General features: G+C 38.5%; 1 protein-coding gene across 1 annotated transcript in view; it reads right to left on the minus strand.

Annotated features, from left to right (window-relative positions):
- Nucleotides 1-6,197: 6,197 nt before the first annotated feature.
- The window catches only part of LOC137250975 (zinc finger protein 260-like), a 50,885-nt gene continuing 37,203 nt past the window's right edge, over nt 6,198-19,879 (minus strand). Inside the window, exons 4-5 of the mRNA XM_067784777.1 lie at nt 13,870-14,398; nt 6,198-6,653 (exon numbers count right to left, since the gene is read on the minus strand). Of these exons, the coding sequence (XP_067640878.1) occupies nt 6,512-6,653; nt 13,870-14,398 (671 nt within the window). The 3' untranslated portion in view covers nt 6,198-6,511. The remainder of the gene's footprint in view (nt 6,654-13,869; nt 14,399-19,879) is intronic.

The raw sequence follows: 19,879 nt of genomic DNA on the forward strand, positions 1-19,879 counted from the left end.
CAACTCTTTGTTTCGAGAGAGCGCTGTCAAAATGCAAATTTTTTATAACATTTATCAATGATGCCACTCCAAACAAAAATGATTAGATCTGAAAATGGGGATTTTTGACATAAATTTCGGCGATTATACTTTCAATCATCTAATAAAATGATAGTTGTAAAATACTTATTTCTTTAAACTTATTTTACAATAATACGACTAGTTAGAGTTAAATATAAACAAATCTAAGTAAAATTTACATTTCAATTAAATTACTTAGTCAAATATTGTAACGCATTTAACTCGCAGTGAAAACCATATATTCTTTCGAAATTTCAGTAAATCGGACCTATGATATAACAGTTAACAATATTTAATGGATAGGGCTTATCCTACATGTCTGGCGTCCCAGGTTCTGTGATCAAAATGGACTGGTTGCATCGGGAGTTCATATTTACAAAACCTGTTTTTAGTGATAACTTTTGAATGGGAAATAATATTTACCCTCCGTCTTCGAACTAATAATATATAGACTAAAATTAGTATTTTTATCCTTTTTCCCATAATTTTTGAACGCTATTCTACAGTTGTAGGTCAAACTAAAGTGTACCGAAATTTTTGGCCCGTTTTTCGTTTTGACTGGCAAATTTTTTGTTCTGGCACCCGCTTCAGCTGGAGCGAGGGATTTATCTGTGATTGTTGCCAGCAACAACTAGAAGATAAATCCCTCGTGAGAGCGAAAATATGAGAGCGTAACCAAAAGATTCGTATCAATCTAATCTATGTATTCTACAAATTAAATCGAAGTCCAATAGAGCTGTCAAAACATCGATGACTTTGTAGTATCGATAACAAAATTTTTAATTTATCAAGTACTAGTGAAATTCCCATAGATAAAATGATGTCCACACGGCACATAATTTAGCCTCCAAATAAAACACATTAGCCGCGTTTTTTTACACGCGTATAGGTTTACGTTTGCGCGTGAAAAACACGCTTATCCTCGCTTAGAAAACCCTCTGTTGTATTTCTGTGTACAACATATAGCTGAATGAGCTGTGATAAATAGTGAACGCGCATAGAATACATAGAATTAGTGCAGGGGGTGTAACATAGACTCATATTTCACATCTGAATATAATGCGTATCGAAATTTAGTAGTACTAATTTTATGCGTAGTAATTTCAGAGGTGTATTTAAAGTTTGTCGCTTAGCAGTCCATATAAAGCTTAAGCGTAAACGTATATAGATGTGAAAAAAACAACACTGCTGTTGATAGTACATTCAAAGAGGATATAGATATTCACATTCCCAGTGTAAAGCCCAAAACCGTTGTGGATTATATAGTTAGTACACAATGCCCAAAACAGGGGGTCAATTCCCTAACTGTGAAAAACTGAAAAATGTACACTTAATTAAAACTCATTTGCACACAAAATTTACACTTTAAATTTTCATGCGATTCTGTAAAGTATTGTGCACATTGTTTTGCTGAATGAGCCTGAATGTAAAAGTCATATGTCAATGAGAAAATGTCTATGAAACACCATGAAAATGAAAAGTTATTCTGCTACAGTGCGCATAGATGAAAGTGCGTATGAGTTTTGAATGTCACATAAAGTGTACGCTGACTGTCAAGAAAGCCCCCAGCGGGTTGGGGGGTCAGAATATACCCGCGGTAGGTATGCCTGTCGTAAGAGGCGACTAAAATACCAGATTCAAGGGGCTGTGTAACGCAACCCTTCAGGTTGCCAGCGCTTCTCCATACCCAATTGTCAACCTCACCTATCCGCGGCGAATGCTGTTTCACTAACAGACGAGGTTCTGGCGACCCCAAGCTCCTGTTGTTGTTGTTGTTGTAGCAATGCTCGCCCCACCTAATAGCCGCGACCGATCACAAATTGTCATCAATATCCTCTAACGGGAGTCCAAGGTGCCGTATTTCCTCAAAATGCTTACGGAGATGACTCCTTAGGCCCCTAGGCGGTTCTGGTTCGTCAATCAGATGTCTGTTGGGATGCCCAGGTTTCTGGGTATTCAACAGAAACTGTTTGGTCAGCATCTCATTTCTCTCCCTGATGGGGAGTATTCTCGCCTCATTATGCAGATGGTGTTCTGGGGACATAAGAAGACAGCCCGTGGCGATTCTGAGAGCAGTATTTTGGCAGGCCTGTAGTTTTTTCCGGTGGGTAGTTTTTAGGCTTGGCGACCATATGGGTGACGCGTAGCACGTAATCGGCTGGCTAATTGCTTTGTATGTGGTCATGAGCGTTTCTTTATCTTTTCCCCAGGTACTGCCAGCAAGGGATTTGAGGATTTTATTACGGCTCTGAATTCTCGGAACAATTGCGGTTGCGTGCGCACCAAAATGTAGATCCTGATCAAACGTCACACCCAAGATTTTGGGGTGTAGGACAGTCGGTAGCGTAGTGCCATCGACGTGGATGTTCAATATGGTCGACATTTGGGGCGTCCATGTTGTAAATAAGGTCGCGGAAGATTTATTCGGTGACAATGCCAGGTTTCGCGAGGCGAAAAAACTGGAGAGATCAAGGAGATAGCCGTTTATTTTATTGCATAGCTCATCGATCTCTGGGCCTGGGCCTGTGGCCATTATTGTGCAGTCATCGGCGTAGGAAACGATTGTGACTCCTTCCGGTGGTGAAGGTAGCTTAAATATGTAGAAATTAAACAAAAGTGGGAATAGGACACCACCCTGTGGCACCCCTTGTTTAATTCTCCTTGGTTTTGATGTTTCGTTCCGGAATTGCAACGATGCCTGCCGACCACCCAGATAATTTGCGGTCCACCTTTTAAGACATGGGGGAAGGGTAGACCCTTCCAGGTCTTGCAGTAATGAGCCATGGTTGACCGTATCAAAGGCTTTTGATAGGTCTAGCGCTACGAGTACTGTTCTATGGTGGGGGTATTGATTCAAACCGCAATTTATCTGGGTGCTAATGACATTTAGCGCGGAGGTAGTGCTATGGAGTTTTCTGAAGCCATGCTGATGAGGGGCTAGCTGCAAATGTGCTTGGAAATAAGGGAGCAAAATGGCTTCAAGCGTCTTTGCCACTGGCGATAGGAGAGATATCGGACGATATGACTCACCTACGTTAGCTGGTTTCCCAGGCTTTAGTAGCGGGACCATCTTGGCCATTTTCCAGTTCTCGGGTATGGCAAAGGTGGAGAGAGACAGGTTGAAGACATGCGCTAAATATTTGAAACCCTCTTTCCCTAGGTTTTTAAGCATCGGCATGGCTATGCCGTCTGGGCCCACTGCTTTGGATGGTTTAGCGCGACCAATGGCGTCCTCAACCTCTCTAGCGGTGATGGTGATTGGTGACGCGCTGAATTTGTGTTTATGTGCGTGTCTATTGGCTCTCCGTCTATCTTTGTCGACCGTAGGATGCATTATATATTGTCGGCAGAAAGCGCTCGCGCATTTTTTCGCATCCGACAGCACCTTATCGCCAAAGGCGATGGAAACTTTGTCTTTGTGCTTAGTCGGATTCGATAGGGACTTTACGGTGGACCAAAGTTTACCTACACCGGTAGAGAGGTTACAACCTCTTAGGTGCTCTTCTCATTTCGCCCGCTTGTGTTCGTCCACAAGCAATCTGATGCGTTGGTTTATATCCCTTATTTGGGGGTCGCCTGGATCAAGCTGTCTTATAAGGTCGCGTTCCCTCGCTAAGCTCGCGGCCTCCGCCGGGAAGTGGGGCCGGATTTCGGGAATTCTCCTGGCGGGAATGAAATGTGCCGAGGCGGATTCAATGACCTTACGGAAGGCACGCTCCCCTTGGCGGGCATCAGTCGGGATAGGGAGGGCAGCAAAGCTGCTGTCTGTTGCAGATTTATATTCTTCCCACTTTCCTTTTTTGAAGTTTATGAAAGTGCGTTTTTCGGTGACGATGAAGTCAGCGGCACGCTCGAACGAAATAAGTATGGGCAGGTGGTCGGATGCCAATGTTACCATCGGCTGCCAGTTGACGCAGTTTACGAGTTCTGCGCTCACGATTGAGATATCTGGCGAGCTATGACAGCTTCCTACCATACGTGTGGGGGCGTCTCCGTTTATTGTGCAGAACGTCGTTTCTTCTATTTGATCCGCCAACATCTCACCCCTACTGTCCGCCCGCAAGTTTGAATGCCATAGGTCGTGATGGGCATTGAAATCGCCTAAGATAATGCGATTGTTGCCAGTGAATAAGGCCTCGATATTAGGGCGGTATCCACTGGGGAAACAGGTGACAGGAGGGATGTAGATGTTGATGATTTCTAGATTTGCATCGCCTGACCGGACAGATAGGCCTTGACGTTCTAAGACATTGTCCCTGCGGTCGATGCCAGGATCAAATATATAATATTGCACAGAGTGGTGTATAATAAACGCGAGGCCGCCTCCATTTCCGCTCTCGCGGTTTTCCTGTGGACATTATAACCAGAGCAGGTCCGCAATGCAGATCTTGCTGTGAGTTTAGTCTCTTGAATCGCAGCAATGCGGATGTTGTGCCGCTTCATGAAATCGACTATCTCCGTAATCTTCCCAGTTAGTCCATTACAGTTTAACTGCAGAATTCTGAAGTGCATGAGGGGTGACGCCGCCACTCTAGGGGTAAGTGACGGGTGACTACGCCTAGGTTGTGGAAGGCCAGGACGCAATTGCTGTTGTGGCCTTGGGACTGGGCGCCCTTGGGCAAGCATTGGGGTACCCGGATGATTTGGGTTTGCGACCTGGCAACATGGCGCGATGAAACCCGTCGAGGGGTTGCCGTCGCGGAGACCAGAACATCTAGGAAAGTGGCACCACCCAAGGCAGGAGCTGCATTGAGCGGATGTCGCAAACCTATATATTCTGTGCTGGCAGACGGTGCATACGGAGGCAGGGACTAAGAGTCTGTTTCCCTGACCTGCACGATTGCTGCCAGAAAAGAGGGTGGAGAAGGCGGGGGCAGGGGCTGATGCTCAGCATTGCTACCAGCTCTACTACGAAGGTAGTAGTTATGAGTGGTATCAGCTGTTTGAGTTGTTGGCGCCGTGGGGCGCGAGCAGCAGCGGGTACTTGTTGTGGCTTGCTGAGCAGCGAAGCTGCTGGAAGGTAGTGGGGATACGCTTAGGCGTAGACTACGGGACGCCCTTGGGCGTGAGCAGCAAGGAGCCACAAAAGATTTATAAAAGTTACGTGGACGTCGGGTTTTGGGATCAAGCCCAGAACAACCTGTCCGATGCAACCATCCCTTGCACGAGACACACTGAACAGAGTATGACCGTCCTAAAAAGATTCTTTTCTGGCAAATGCAGCAAAACCATTTCTCAGGACCGGGGTCAGGAGACGGACCCGGATTGGGTTCGATACCTTCCCGGAGTAAGAGAATATGTAGCAGTCCTGCTGCAAGGAGCTGCTGGGAGGATGACAATTTGTGGGAGGGACGAAACAAATTAAATGGGGTCACACTGAAATGACAGTCCTTGGTCGGGAAAAATCCCGAGTCGCTCCGGTACATAGAACCGACTGCCTTGGGAAGCTCCTCATGGGAGGAGGGATGGCCTGAAGGTTTAATGTGGCCACATAAATCGTTCCCGAGATGGTCGGGCTAACACCCTAATGGTGCTATGTTACCGGAGCGCACCGGATCTGTATCTGACAAAGGATCATCACATCGATAACACTCCCCAAAGCCTTCGGGGAGCAACCTTATCGCTACAACAACAACAACAGTGAGTTTTCTTGTTTATAATTTTGCTTTACAGAATCAGAATTTCAAAGTTTATACAATTTCTTGTGTACACATTAACACTCACAGATAGTGAATTGGCCCCCAGAAGTGCAGAATTCCCGCGCCTCTAGATTTTAAACACACCAACTCGTACTACGCGAGACACATGGGTCGCTGCATGACCTAGCTAACTGAGTTTTAAAGTGTAAACTATAAATTATGTAAACTTTAAAATTCTGATTCTGCAAGCAAAAATGTGACCTAGGAAACTTCCTGATAGAAACTTCGTAAGGTTTCTTGACTTGTCACTTTTATATTCAGCATAATAGGCACAATACTTTACATAATCAGAAAGCATGAAAATCTAAAATGTAAATTTTGTGTGCAAATGAGTTTTCAATAAGTGAAAATTTTTTCTTTTTTTTCAGCCCCTGTTCAAACAAAATTTTGCTGCATAAAATTAGTATTGAATCACAAAAAACCCAAACAAACACAACACAAAATGCCAAACAAACAAATATTTTTCCGTTATTTCAGTTGTTTTACTCATTTAAAATAAAAAAATGTATACTTCAAAAACCTTTTGTTTTTGAACTTTTAAATTAATTTATGTTGAAAACTTGGCATAAGTCGCTGCATAGAGCGGCCCTGTAAATTATACATAACTTCACGCGTGTCTACAAAGTAATCAAGCAGCAGCAAAAATAGCAGCGCTGCAGGCAAAACTGCTGCACATGTGTGATTTGTGGTTTTGAGGGTAATACATCAGCTCGATGAACTTATGAGCATTATGACTGATGGTTATATATTGTTTACTCTATATACTCTGCTTCTGGTTGCAATTCCTCTAAATTTTCCACATAAGAGACTCGACCAGTGTTTGCTCTGAACATTGCGCATAATTCTTCGGTCGTAATTGTCATATCGTGTACACGGAACAAATGCTTCCTTAACCTGCAGTTTGAAATATCGCATTTATTTATATGTTTAAAAAATTTATTTATACACAATATAGTGTTAAGGGCCCATTACTGAACTTAGCATAGACTTGACTTGACTTGAGAACTGTCACTTACAGTTCGGTTGAATGAACATTGTATGTTACTGATTACTCAAAACTTAGCAACACTTAACTTGACTTAGAAGTCTGTTGAATTTTCTATGTAAGTTCTAAGTGACGTTTACATTTTGAGATGCCATTTGTTTGCTTCCATTTCATTTTGACATTTTGTCATACAAATTGACATTTATTGATTATGATGCCAGATTGTATGCACTAAGTGGAGTATAATCGTGGCTAAGTTGCCAAGTTTACGCCAAGTCAAGTCTATGCTAAGTATCAGTAATGGGCCCTTTACTCTCCATATGAAAGAAAATTGGTCATACTTTTAAAATAAATAAAAAATAAATGTAAGGCACGATAACCTCCGTCTTTTAGGACGAGCTTTTCTTCTAATTCGCGTCGTGATCGTATTAATTTTTCATACAAACTGGTGGGACGAGACCTACATGTTTTACGCCGACTTCTAACGGCATATGCAAGGCAGACGATTCTCACTGAGAAGCTTTTCGTGCCAAGGGGCGACCCCCTTAGAACAACTTTCTTCTAATTGAAAAAACCTTGTGTCTCAAATTTTGATGTTGTTTTGTCCGAAGCGTGAACCCAGGATCTTCGGTGTGGAAGGCGGAGCACGCTAGTACCACACCACAGCAGCCACTAATTATACTCAGCGTGCTTTGCACACAGAGTATATTAACTTTGATTGGATAACGGTTGGTTGTACAGGTATAAAGGAATCGAGATAGATATAGACTTCCATATATCAAAATCATCAGTATCGAAAAAAAATTTGATTGAGCCATGTCCGTTCGCCCGTTAACACGATAAGTTGAGTAAATATTGAGATATCTTCACCAAATTTCCAAGACTGGTTTCGAAAATGAGTGAAATCGGATGATAACCACGCCCACTTTTTATATATATAACATTTTGGAAAACACAAAAAACCTGATTATTTAGTAAATACACCTAGAATGTTGAAATTTGACATGTGGAGTATTATTGAGATTCTTGATACAAATTTTACAAATATTATTAATCATAACTCAAAAATCGTTAAACCTATCGTAACAAAATTCGGCAGAGAGGTTACCTTTACTATACGGAATGCTTTGAGGAAAAATTAGCGAAATCGGTTAAGGACCGCGCCCACTTTTATATAAGATTTTTAAAAGGGCCGTGGACGAATAAAATATGCTATATCTTTGCAAAACAGAGCTTTATATCAATGGTATTTCATTTCCCACGTGGATTTATAACAATAAATAAGAAAATCTTTAAATTTTAAAAAATGGGCGTGGCACCGCCCCTTTTATGACTAAGCAATTTTCTATGTTTCGGGAGCCATAACTCGAAGAACACAAATTTTCCCTATAGCAGGAAATATTTCTAGAAAAAATGGACGAGATCAGGTAAAGACCACGCCCACTTTTATATAAAAGATTTTTAAAAGGGTCGTAGTCGAAAATAAGCTATATCTTAGCGAAAAAGAGCTTTGTATCAATAGAATTTTATTTTCTAAATTGAATTATAACATTAAATTGGAAAGCACTCAAATTTTTGAAAATGGGTGTGACACCGCCCCTTTTATGTCTAAGCAAGTTTCTATGTTTCGGGAGCCATAACTCGAAGAAAAATTAAATATCGTAATGAAATTGTGTTCACATATTTTCCTTATAGCAGGAAATATTTCTAGTAAAAGTGGACGGGATCGGTTAAAGACCACGCCAACTTAGATATAAAACAAGTTTAAAAGAGTCGTAGACAAGAATAAAAAGCTATAACTTAGTAAAAAATAGTTTTGAATCAATGATATTTCACTTATCAAGTTTTATTGTAAGTGGAAATGGGGAGACATTTTTCTTAAACGGGCGGTGCCACGTGTTATGTAGAAAAGTATTTGTTCTGAAATGAAATGTACAATTGAAGCTCACGCTGAGTATATAATGTTCGGTTACACCCGAACTTAGACACCTTTACTTGTTTTTACCTAACTTTTATTCTAGGGCAGTAGCTTTGTACTCGTATGTAACGGAATGTTTGAGCATAGTTTTCACAAATTTCCAGAAGTTTCATAAATTTTAAACTTTGCACACGTATCACGGACCTATGACAATGCAATAATTTGATAGTGGGTGATATAAGGTCAACGGATATAAAGTCAATTACCCTTATGACCACTTTAAAGCTGTATAAGGTCATTTGACCTTAATAAAGGTAAAAAAACTAAACTAATGGATACATCGAACTTAAAAATTAAATACCAAAATAGTTTAAAAACCTAAAAAAAAAAAACGCTTTTATATCCAACCGAACTAAAAATTTGAAAATATTTTAATCACAAAGGGTTTAAGTAGCAGAAGGCCAAATAATTTACCACAAATAATTAACTGAAAATATAAATACTTATACATTAATTTAAGTTAACAGAATGAAAAGCGTGAAGTGTGTTATATATTAAGAGCTACAATTATTCTATTTGCAACTATCTATAGAGTTATGAAAATATAGTTAGGCTTTTTACTCTAAATTTGATTATTCTGTTACATTTATTTTTAATTATTTATTTTGTAAAATATTTTATAAATGCATTTATAAAATATTCAAAGGTGTCGGACAAAAGAAGTGTCTATAATCCACAGGCTCAAAGGTTTGAGGGATCAACAAATCTCTAAAAACAATGTTGTAACGAATTTAGAGAAATTCGGCTTATTTGAAACCTTCTGCTAACGTTCGAATCGCTAAACTGTTGAATAAATCACTTCAACATTCTGTATTGGAAAATGGTCTTTATTAGACTACTTTGGGGGTAGTACAATTATACTTCGCAACTGATAGCGCGTTTAAATCAAACTGATTAGTCATTCCTCAGCTTGCGCTGCTTTTATACTCTCTGTTGCCTCGTCAGCATATTTCTCCACAGGTCTAGACGTTTCACCTTCTAGAATCTCTTGCTTGGTTACCATGTAGTTTATGCGTTTCTCATAATCATATGCGTGTGTATGTGTGAGCACTACTTCGGCTGATGACCAGAAAAAAAGTGGAACATTTTTTTTTGAGTCATAAGTCACCTTTTCATAGGCCGGGTCACATATATTGCTCTTGTTTTCCGTATTTTTTTGTTTTCTGCGCATTCCACTGTTGGGAACTGTGTAAACCGAAATCGCTTTTCAATATTCTTACTCCTACTAAGTTTATACTAACTATTTGATTTTATGTGAATTTTTTCTTGAGTATTTAAAAAATATACTAAAATGAGTTTTACGCGGGAGCAAGTGATGGAATTAATACGCACGAAATGTGAAGAAAGTAGGCAGGAGTACGCTCAGCTCTTGGCAGCTAGCGAAGAGAGTAGAAAAGATTTAGTGGCCCAAGTAGAAAGTATCACATCGGCTTTCAACCGTTTAGCATCACCAAGTGTGCAGCCTTATTTACCCGTTGCACTAGATCCTTTGATTGAATCTGGGCACTGTAGTATGGATTTAATCAAATCCATGCCAGAATTCAATGGGGATGCTACCTCTTACCAGCTTGGCATTCGACTGCCAATTTTGCAATCAGATACTATAGTGAAGGATCCGAAAAGTATTATGTGGCAATGGGTATCCTACGAAACAAAATAACAGGTTCCGCTAATGCCACGCTATCATCCTTTAACACAGTTCTTAATTTTAGTGCTATCATTGCTAGACTTGATCATACGTACGCCGACAAAAGGCCAGTGTACGTTTTAGAAAATGAATTAAGCATTCTAAGGCAAGATAACTTAACAATTTTAGAATATTATGAGAGAGTTGAACAACATTTGACACTCATAATCAACAAGCAAATAATGACTTATAGTGGAAATGATGAGGTTATAGATACCCTTAACACAGGTGCAAGAGAAAATGCCTTACGAGTGTTTATTTCCGGCCTTAAGCGCCCTATATGCGATATTCTTTTTTCATCCCAATCAAAGGACCTTCCAACAGCATTAGCTATTGCCTAGGAGCTGGAAACAAATCATAAACTTTATGATTTCGCTCATACTTTTGCTATAGGTAATTTAATAAAACCAACTAGACCTCGACGGACTGCTCCTCAATATAATAATTCTCAAAATCCTCAAATGCCAAAATTTCATTCGAGTGGAAAAACAGTTCCTATGGAAATAGACCCAGGATCATCAATGTACAGAAATCGGACTTCATTTCAATATTCTGACCTACAAAAAGCCGCAATATTAGTTTTAATCAAGCACAAAATCAATTTCCTCAACAACAACCGCCTGTGTTTCAAACTGAAGCTGTTAAGCGACATTGGGATCCATCTGGATCATTCAATCGACCTCAACCTAAAACCCAGAGAGTGAACTGCATGCCTGAAGCCTCGGATGTGAGCTATGAAGAATTAAATTGCAAAGACTGCGATGTTGACGAACAGCTTTACGAACGCAATTGCAATAACGAGCAGGAGGATGTCAATGAGGAGATACATTTTTTAAACTTAAGTCGCTCCTGCCATTTATTACAAAGAAAGCTATAAATGGTCAGGAGCTTCGTTTACTAATATATATATTAAGGAGCTATCTTGTCTTAAGGGTGTTCAATTCCTGAAAAAATCCTTTTAATTTAAAATCAATAAATGGGTATAATTTAATAAATAAAAAATGTTTTGTCAATGTCCTTAACCACAATTCGACCTTTTATTTGTTAAAAAGTCTAGATCTTTAGATCATTGTGAATCAAACTAAGTGTGATATGTTCTGCATAGACGTCAAAATTCCAAAGTGATTGGATCACCTGATTTGTAATTGACTATCACTGTCTCATTCTGTATCTCTTTTTGTATCACCCGCTGAAGATAGCCGTCCCTATGCGCCGCCATATTGAACACGCTGTCAAAACGCTAAGTAGCCATCATTGTGAATCAAACTAACGGTTGGATTCTGTAATTCAGTCTCATCTGAAGTCTCTAAATTTAAGATTTTCCTTTAGACAATTTTTGTGACTTTGAGATGATTTCGGTATTCAGTAAACGAAAGTCACAAAAACAATTCACCATATCAACGAAATTCTCATATATTGAACAAATAATATAGCATTGCATTTTGTCAACATAACGTTGAGTGATATTGTGGCTGAGCTTGCAAAGACGCCGTTCATAATTTTGTATAGAAAATCCGAAAGTGTGTAGGTTCGAATCTCAGCGCCACCACATAGAGTTTGATGTTTTTTTTTAAGTATTTTCTGTTTTTTAATTTTTCTACGCTTATTTTAATTTGAGGAATAAAACAACATATTTAAAGCGTTTTTCGCAAATAATTTTCATACTTTTTCTAAAATTTTCATGTTTGTGATCTGCCCCTGCCCAGCTCACAAATTAGTGATTGCTTTTGTGAGGCTGGAGACACGAGACAGCTTACAGAATTGCAAATTGTCTCAAAAGTGATTTTCACCTCAAATATTCTCTAACAGCCTGATTCTAATGTGGTAACAACTTTCTTCACCACGGCAACTTTCTTCATATGGTAACTTTTGTACCCTTTTGGTATTCTGCCCACGAAAGTAGCCGGATAATCGTTTACCCACTAAAATAGGTGGCAACATCGATGTAACCACACAAAAGCTGTTGTTTAGAAAAAGGCAATACTGAAAAATAAAGAATTGTGAGCGCAAATAAGTAAACATAATAGTAAAAAAGTGTTGCCTCTTGCTATACATATTTGTTTCCATGTACTTTCACAGTATGTATTACAATATAGCTATGTAAAAACGTATGCATCTATGCACATATGTATATACACATCGTCCCGTTTATTCGTCAACATCGTATCTACGAGTGACACATTTTCGGTAAAGCCATGGCGGAACCATACACGGTGGCAGCATGGTGACATACCTACAAACATAAATCAAAATTCCATGTACTTCGTTTTTGTAAATTCGATGGACAAATGTCAAAATCGTACTGCGCCGGAAGTTGATGTATCAAATTAAATAAAAAAAAGTTTATATTCAGCTGTCCCATGCTGCCACCTTGTATCGTTCCGCCATGGGTAAAGCGAAGAAAACCAACTTTAAAATTTCACCACAGACATTGGTGAGTTTTTCGGTGATGACAGCGTTACCACTTTGGCCAGAATCGCGAATAAAACAACTGGTAACGATTTTCGGTTACATAATGTTCTGGGTACTATTTTACCGGTAACGCTAAGAATCGGGCCGTAATAGTGACTTACTGAATTCAGCTGTAAGTGTGTCTTATCTGTCAACTGCCTGACAGGATGTTCAATATGGCTACTTTTTAGCGTTTTGACAGGGTGTTTAATATGGCAGCGCATAGGGCCGGCTATCTTCAGCGGGTGATAGAAAAAGATACAGAATGAGACAGCGATAGTCAATTACAAATCAGGTTATCCGATCACTTTGGAATTTTGACGTCTATGCAGAACATATCACACTTAGTTTGATTCACAATTATCTAAAGATCTAGACTTTTTAACAAATAAAAGGTCGAATTGTGGTTAAGGACATTGACAAAACATTTTTTATTTATTAAATTATACCCATTTATTGATTTTAAATTAAAATGATTTTTTTCAGGAATTGAACACCCTTAAGACAAGATAGCTCCTTAATATAATTTTTAGATGTCCCCGTATATATTAGTAAACGAAGCTCCTGACCATTTATAGCTTTCTTTGTAATAAATGGCAGGAGCGACTTCAGTTTAAAAAATTTATCTCCTCATTGACATCCTCCTGTTCGTTATTGCAATTGCGTTCGTAAAGCTGTTCGTCAACATCGCAGTCTTTGCAACTTAATTCTTCATATATGCAGAAGATATCACACTTAGTTTGATTCATAATGCTTTAGATCTAGTGTTATATTTATGAATCCAAATTTTATTCTGAAAATTTTCATTTTTCTTTCTTTTCAAAAAACACTACAAAATTTAAGCTTATTATTTTAAAACGAAAACAGTGTTTTTCCTCAACGTAGTGCCAAGACCAAGAACCGAACAGTCATCCTTAACTTGTATAAGCAATATTTGTGGTAGGACAAGTCAAATTTCAAACAAAAAACTGAAATTAGGTAGTTTTCTACCTGCAAATGTTATACTTACACATCTCGTTGCGCACAACCATAATTACATACAGTACATTTGTATGGCATGCCTGTATGTTTATAAGAATGGAGCCTCAATTGTGATAAGAGATTAAATTCCTTTCCACATTCGTTACATTTGTGTTTAACACCAGCATGTTTTTGAAGATGATAATTGAGATGTCCTCTAACTTTATATCGTTTGTCACATATATCACAGGCATACGGCGCTTCACCAGTATGAAAGCGCATATGCGCCTTAAGATCAATAGTCCGTGCAAACTTTCTATCGCATACATTACATGGAAATTTTCGGTCCAAATGTAAAGCTTTGTGATCTTTTAAGTAAGTACTCGTTTTGTATGAGCAACCGCAAATATCACAAACGAACTTACGCCCGGAGGGGTGAACATCTCTCATGTGCCCATTGAAATGTCTTGGGTCAATTTTTTTATGGCATATAGTGCATTCTTTCCTGTCCGGCCTTTGGTGCAAGTGTATTTTTTGCTCGTGTCTTTTTGCTGTAGCTGCACTAACAAATTCCTGTGCTGAAATTGAAAAAATAAATGTATATTTATAACTAAATAGATATGAATTCTCGAGATCAATTATTCAGTGCGATTTTAAACAACAAAAAACAGTTAAAGTTAAACTTAACGTACCCTTGCCACTTTGAATTTTTATGTTCAATTTTAAGGACAGGCGAGTTAAAACTTCAGTTAAAATTGACAAGAGTTTAAGTTGGGAAGTTTCCAACATGGAAGGCCAGAAATGAATATAGGAAACAGAACGAGATAATCGGTAAACGGTTATTTTAACTTTAACAAATAAGGAAGGGCGGTGCTGTATCGAATCCATCTGCCCTATAAACATTACAAATCGAATGAAGGGAGTTGCTTAGAGATCGTATGTTACATATATCCTTATGGTAGAAAAGTTAACGATTTTCAGGAGCACCAATCTTAGTCTTGGCTTAAAGGGATTTTTCATGACTTTTAACAAAACCTTTACTGATATATTTGTCTTACTAAAAGTTATGTTAAAATTTCGTTAAGCCAGAACAAAGGAGAAAGGTGCGTAGTAATTCAATTCACCTCAAGGTAAAGCTTTGCAAGTTGCAAAAGGCCCATTATTGCTCACCAAAGCAAAACGTGCTAATTATCAATCACTGAAATAAATGGTGCTAGTGAAATCAACAAATATGTTCTGTTATTCTTGACTTAACGAAGATTCGGTGAAATTGATCGAATTATGGTTAATTCGACCGACTTCTTTGTCAAGCGAACAAATTAGTTTAGTCATCTCAACAGATGAGAATTTGTCGCTCTTAAATTAACAAAATTCTGTAAAATTTACAGATTCCTAATCTAACTGATTTTTCTGTTAACACAACAACAGTCAATGCATGAGCAAATTTCAAAGAGAATTTTACGCTTATGTCGATGGTGCCACTTGTTTAAAAAAAAAAAACACCAAAATAAGAAAACAACCAAATCGAAAAAAACATACAAATAGGGAAAACAACAAAAAACTAATTTTTCAGTTATCAATACAAAAAAAACCCTTTTTTGAATTTAATGTGCATAACACTGCAAAAAATTATTCGATACCGGACACCTACTTATAGGATACAAATTTGCAACTTGTCCTCCAAGCGAAATGCAAAATTACGCCCACTTGTTGCAAAAGTTTTGTTTGAACGAACAGGATTTTTCCAAAATTAGTAGCATTTTGTTCAAGTTTTTAGAAATGTTCACTCACGCGAACGAATCTAATAAGATAATAAAAAACATAATTTTTTAATGTTGATGTTTCCGACAGCATAAAAGTTTGAGTTGTTTCAGAATCGTTTTAAAATAAAATGCTACGAGAATTAAACTTGCCGAATTACATCGTCGGTCCAATGCCAAAGTCACGAATGTGCATATTTGATGTTTTGTGAAAAACGCGCTTCAAACCTTGAAGACATTGTTAAAAATAGAGATGTAATTAATAGAGATTTAATTTTGTATATTTCGACCACTATTGGGAGGTTTGCTTTTGCAAACCACTAAGTAATGCTAATTGAAAAATGTTTATTTTTTTTTCCAATAAAATGCACATTCGTTTTGGCTTTGCAAAATTTGACATATATAATGTTTCGATTGAACAAAAATGGCACATTCGTGACTTTGGCATTGTACCGACGACATGTAAACTTACTCAAGTGGTGAATTACCTTCCAGCGATTTCAATCTTTACTTTTCTATAGCTTACAAGTTCTCTATTTAAAATGTTATGTCAAACATTCATACTACAAGTTTTGTTCGAAACAATCACGTGTGGCAACTCTACATGCAAGAGAAGATATTAAGTCAACTTTTTAAGTAAGATACAGTGACCTTAAAATTTTTCATGCAAACACACATACATATCTACACTCATCTACAAAAGTTATCATCACTTAGATTTTTCCAGTGTTTACTAAGTTATGCTTCGACCTTCATTATTTTCGATATTTTTATAAAAATATGTATTATTATATAACACCAACAATCCAAATATACACGTAAGACTTTTTAGAAAATTCCGCGAATTTTCATGCAAATTTTTAGCTTTTAGAAAGAATTTTTGGAATTTATCTCTCAGATGGGGCTTGCATGAACGTTTGCGGGCAATCAAAGAGAGATTTTTTGAAATACATTGTACATACATACAGTGTTGCCCTTATGTCACTTTGCGGAGATTTCATCCTTTTTAGAACATTTTGCTCCTTTGAAAACAATTTCAAATATTTTTAGAACTATTTTAGGGCTCAATATTTTACCCTGTCATAAACATAAAAATCAAAAATGCACTTGATTATTGTAAGAAGTATCTATAGAAATATGATTCACAAATTATATCCTTTCGAATTTATAAGAAATCCATAACTTAAAAATAAAGGCGGTCGACATATTGCATTCAACAATTCCTGATGATGACTTCAGACTGAAGTCGAAATATCGACAAAATAAATAATATAATTGTATATCAAAAATTCACGTATTGTGTTTTATTAAGAATATATAATTATTTGGCCTAGAGCTCGTTTTTATTTAAAAAGTTATAATTCAAAGGCCGTAAACAACAAAAATAATAATGCGTCTGAATATTTGCATGATTCTTCTGCCCTTACGTCACCGCGACAAGCTACATATAAATATACATATTGTCACGGATATTAGCATCACTAAATTATCCCATCACTAAGGCGATGCTAAGGCCATGCCAAGCAGTATTTACGTTAATAATTAAATCAAGTATACACATATATAAGGCAGCCCAGAGAGATGTCACACACAGATGCATTCACTTATATGCCTATGTGCGCGCGAGAGACTGTAAACTACAAACATTCACATCAATAATTCAATCTTTATGTATCTACATAAACGAATAAATAATTGCGTCTACATATATGTACGTATACGAGCAGCGGAGCGGCAATGCACAAACACATGCATATATCTTATCTGAGTTGTCACAAGAGAGAGCAATAATTTGTGCACGTAGCCGAAACAACTAGTAAGTTCTGGAAATCGAAGAGCCTAGAAGTATGCAGCGTAAACTATAAAAGCGGGGCAAGCGAGTAAGAAGTAATTCAGTTTGATTTGAGTTGTCAAGCAGTTTGATTAAGACGATATCTAGCGAGCAATAGCAGTGTTATTTTGAATAGTAGAGTTTCATTGAGCTATCAATCAGTGTGGTTATTAAGCAAGCTATTCGTTGCACAGTTTGTTATTGTGAAGTACTTTAATAAAGGCCATTTTGCATTATTACAAATTGGAGTTATTTATTCAACAGTTTAGTGATTCGAACTTAGCAGAGGATTGCAAATAAGAGGATTTGCAAGCAAATTCGTTACAATTGGTGTCAGAAGAGGAATTGTTGAATAAATTCCAGAGGACAACAAGGACATGGCAAAGTTAAGTGAATTGAAGATCCCGCAACTGAAGAAGGAGTTGGAGAACCGTGGATTGAATACAACTGGCATTAAACTCGAACTTCAGTCACGACTACGAGAGGCAATGGAATTAGAAGGAATTGATGTGGAAGAGTATGTCTTTCATCTTGATGGCGAGGAGACAACAAAAATTGAAGAGAAAAACGAATCATCACAGACAATTACCAGCACAGACTTGAACATGATATTGGCTGCAATAACTGCTCAAACATCGACAGTAACATCTAAGATGGAAGCGCAAGAGGCACGTATAACAGAAATGTCATCACAAATATCCACCAACATGTCATTACAACTGGAAGAACAGAAAACGTATACGTCATCACAGATGGAAGAACAGAAGACGTATATGATATCCCAACTGGAATCGCAGGAAACCCGTATAACATCACAATTGGAAGAGCAGAAGGCATATATGGCATCCCAGCTGGAAACACATGAGACACGTATTTCAGAAATGTCGACACAGATTACATCAAAGATGGAAACACAACTGAAAGAGCAAGAGGCGTGTATATCATCAAAACTCGAAGCGCGTATGGACGAGAAAATAACGCAGTTTGAAGAAAAATTCGAGGCAGAGGTGGATGCATTGAGAGGTCGTATACAGGAATTGCAACTTAATCGGCCGACTGCTTCAGCGAGCAATACGAAGGTAAAAACTCCATCTTTTGACGGTTCTCTTCCTTTCCAGGTCTTCAAGCTACAGTTTGAGAAGACCGCAGCAGTGAACAACTGGAATGCGGAAGATAAAGTTGCTGCACTGTTCGTGACATTGAAGGGGCCAGCAGCGGAAATCCTACAGACGATTCCCGAAGGAGAGCGGAACAATTATGAAGCATTGATGGCTGCTGTAGAACGACGTTATGGAAGCGAGCATAGAAAACAGATATTCCAAATTGAGTTGCAAAACCGCTACCAAAAAGCAAATGAGACATTGCAGGAGTTTGCTTCAGATGTTGAAAGGTTGGCTCTTCTCGCAAATGCGGACGCACCCGTGGAATACACCGAGAGGGTAAAAATCCAGAGTTTTATAAATGGCATACGAGACGTGGAAACGAAGCGAGCTACATACGCGAACCCAAAACTGACATTTGCTGAAACGGTATCACATGCATTGACCCAGGAAACTGCCTCCCTATTAAGTAAACCAGCATATAAGGCTCATCGTGTAGAAGTAGAAAGGCCAGAATGGGTAGACACAATTTTGGAAGCACTGAAGGGATCACAACAGAAAAATGCCGGAGTTATTAAATGTTTCAAGTGCGGCAACACAGGTCATATTGCACGACATTGCAGCACCGGTCCCAATAGCTCCAACAATGTGGGTGTCCGTAAACGCAGAGCTGAAGGAGATGAGCAAATCTCCAAGTCCACTCAATCGTTAAACTAAAGCGAGTCAGCCGCAAGGGGCGACAGCTGGCTCCCTCAATTGAATGCCCCATAATCTCTATCTCACAAATTGGAAGAAGGTCAAACAATCTTACTGTCGGAGGACATGTGGATGGAAAGGAACGTTTACTGACTGTAGATACGGGTGCATCTCATTCCATCATTCGAGCGGATTTAGTCAACAAGAAGATAACACCATTGCATGGAGCAAGATTGCGTACAGCCACTGGAGAAGACAGCACGGTTCTAGGAGAAGTATCATGTGAAGTCGCAATTGGGAACGTCACGGTAGTACACAATTTTATAGTGGCAGAGATTGTTGATGAAATCATAATTGGAGTGGACTTCTTAATCGACCAGGGCATCAAGATCGACATGCAAAGCAAGACGATGCGATATAAGAACATGGATGTACCACTTAATTTCGGCTACGAGAGAGGCTACAGCAGTAAACGAGTGCTGGTGGAAGAGAGTCAGCAAATACCACCAAAATCCGAAGCAGTCATCTGGGCAAAGGTTGATGGAGATTGTGGGACAAACAAATTGTGGGTTGTCGAAGCAGCAAACAAATCAGCACTAAACATACTTGTAGGAAAAACCCTGGCTATGACAAAACAAGATGGACGTGTTCCGGTAAGAGTACTCAATGAGT

This window comes from Eurosta solidaginis, chromosome 4 (assembly GCF_040869045.1).
Source record: "Eurosta solidaginis isolate ZX-2024a chromosome 4, ASM4086904v1, whole genome shotgun sequence".
In the NCBI taxonomy this organism is placed as follows: domain Eukaryota; kingdom Metazoa; phylum Arthropoda; class Insecta; order Diptera; family Tephritidae; genus Eurosta; species Eurosta solidaginis.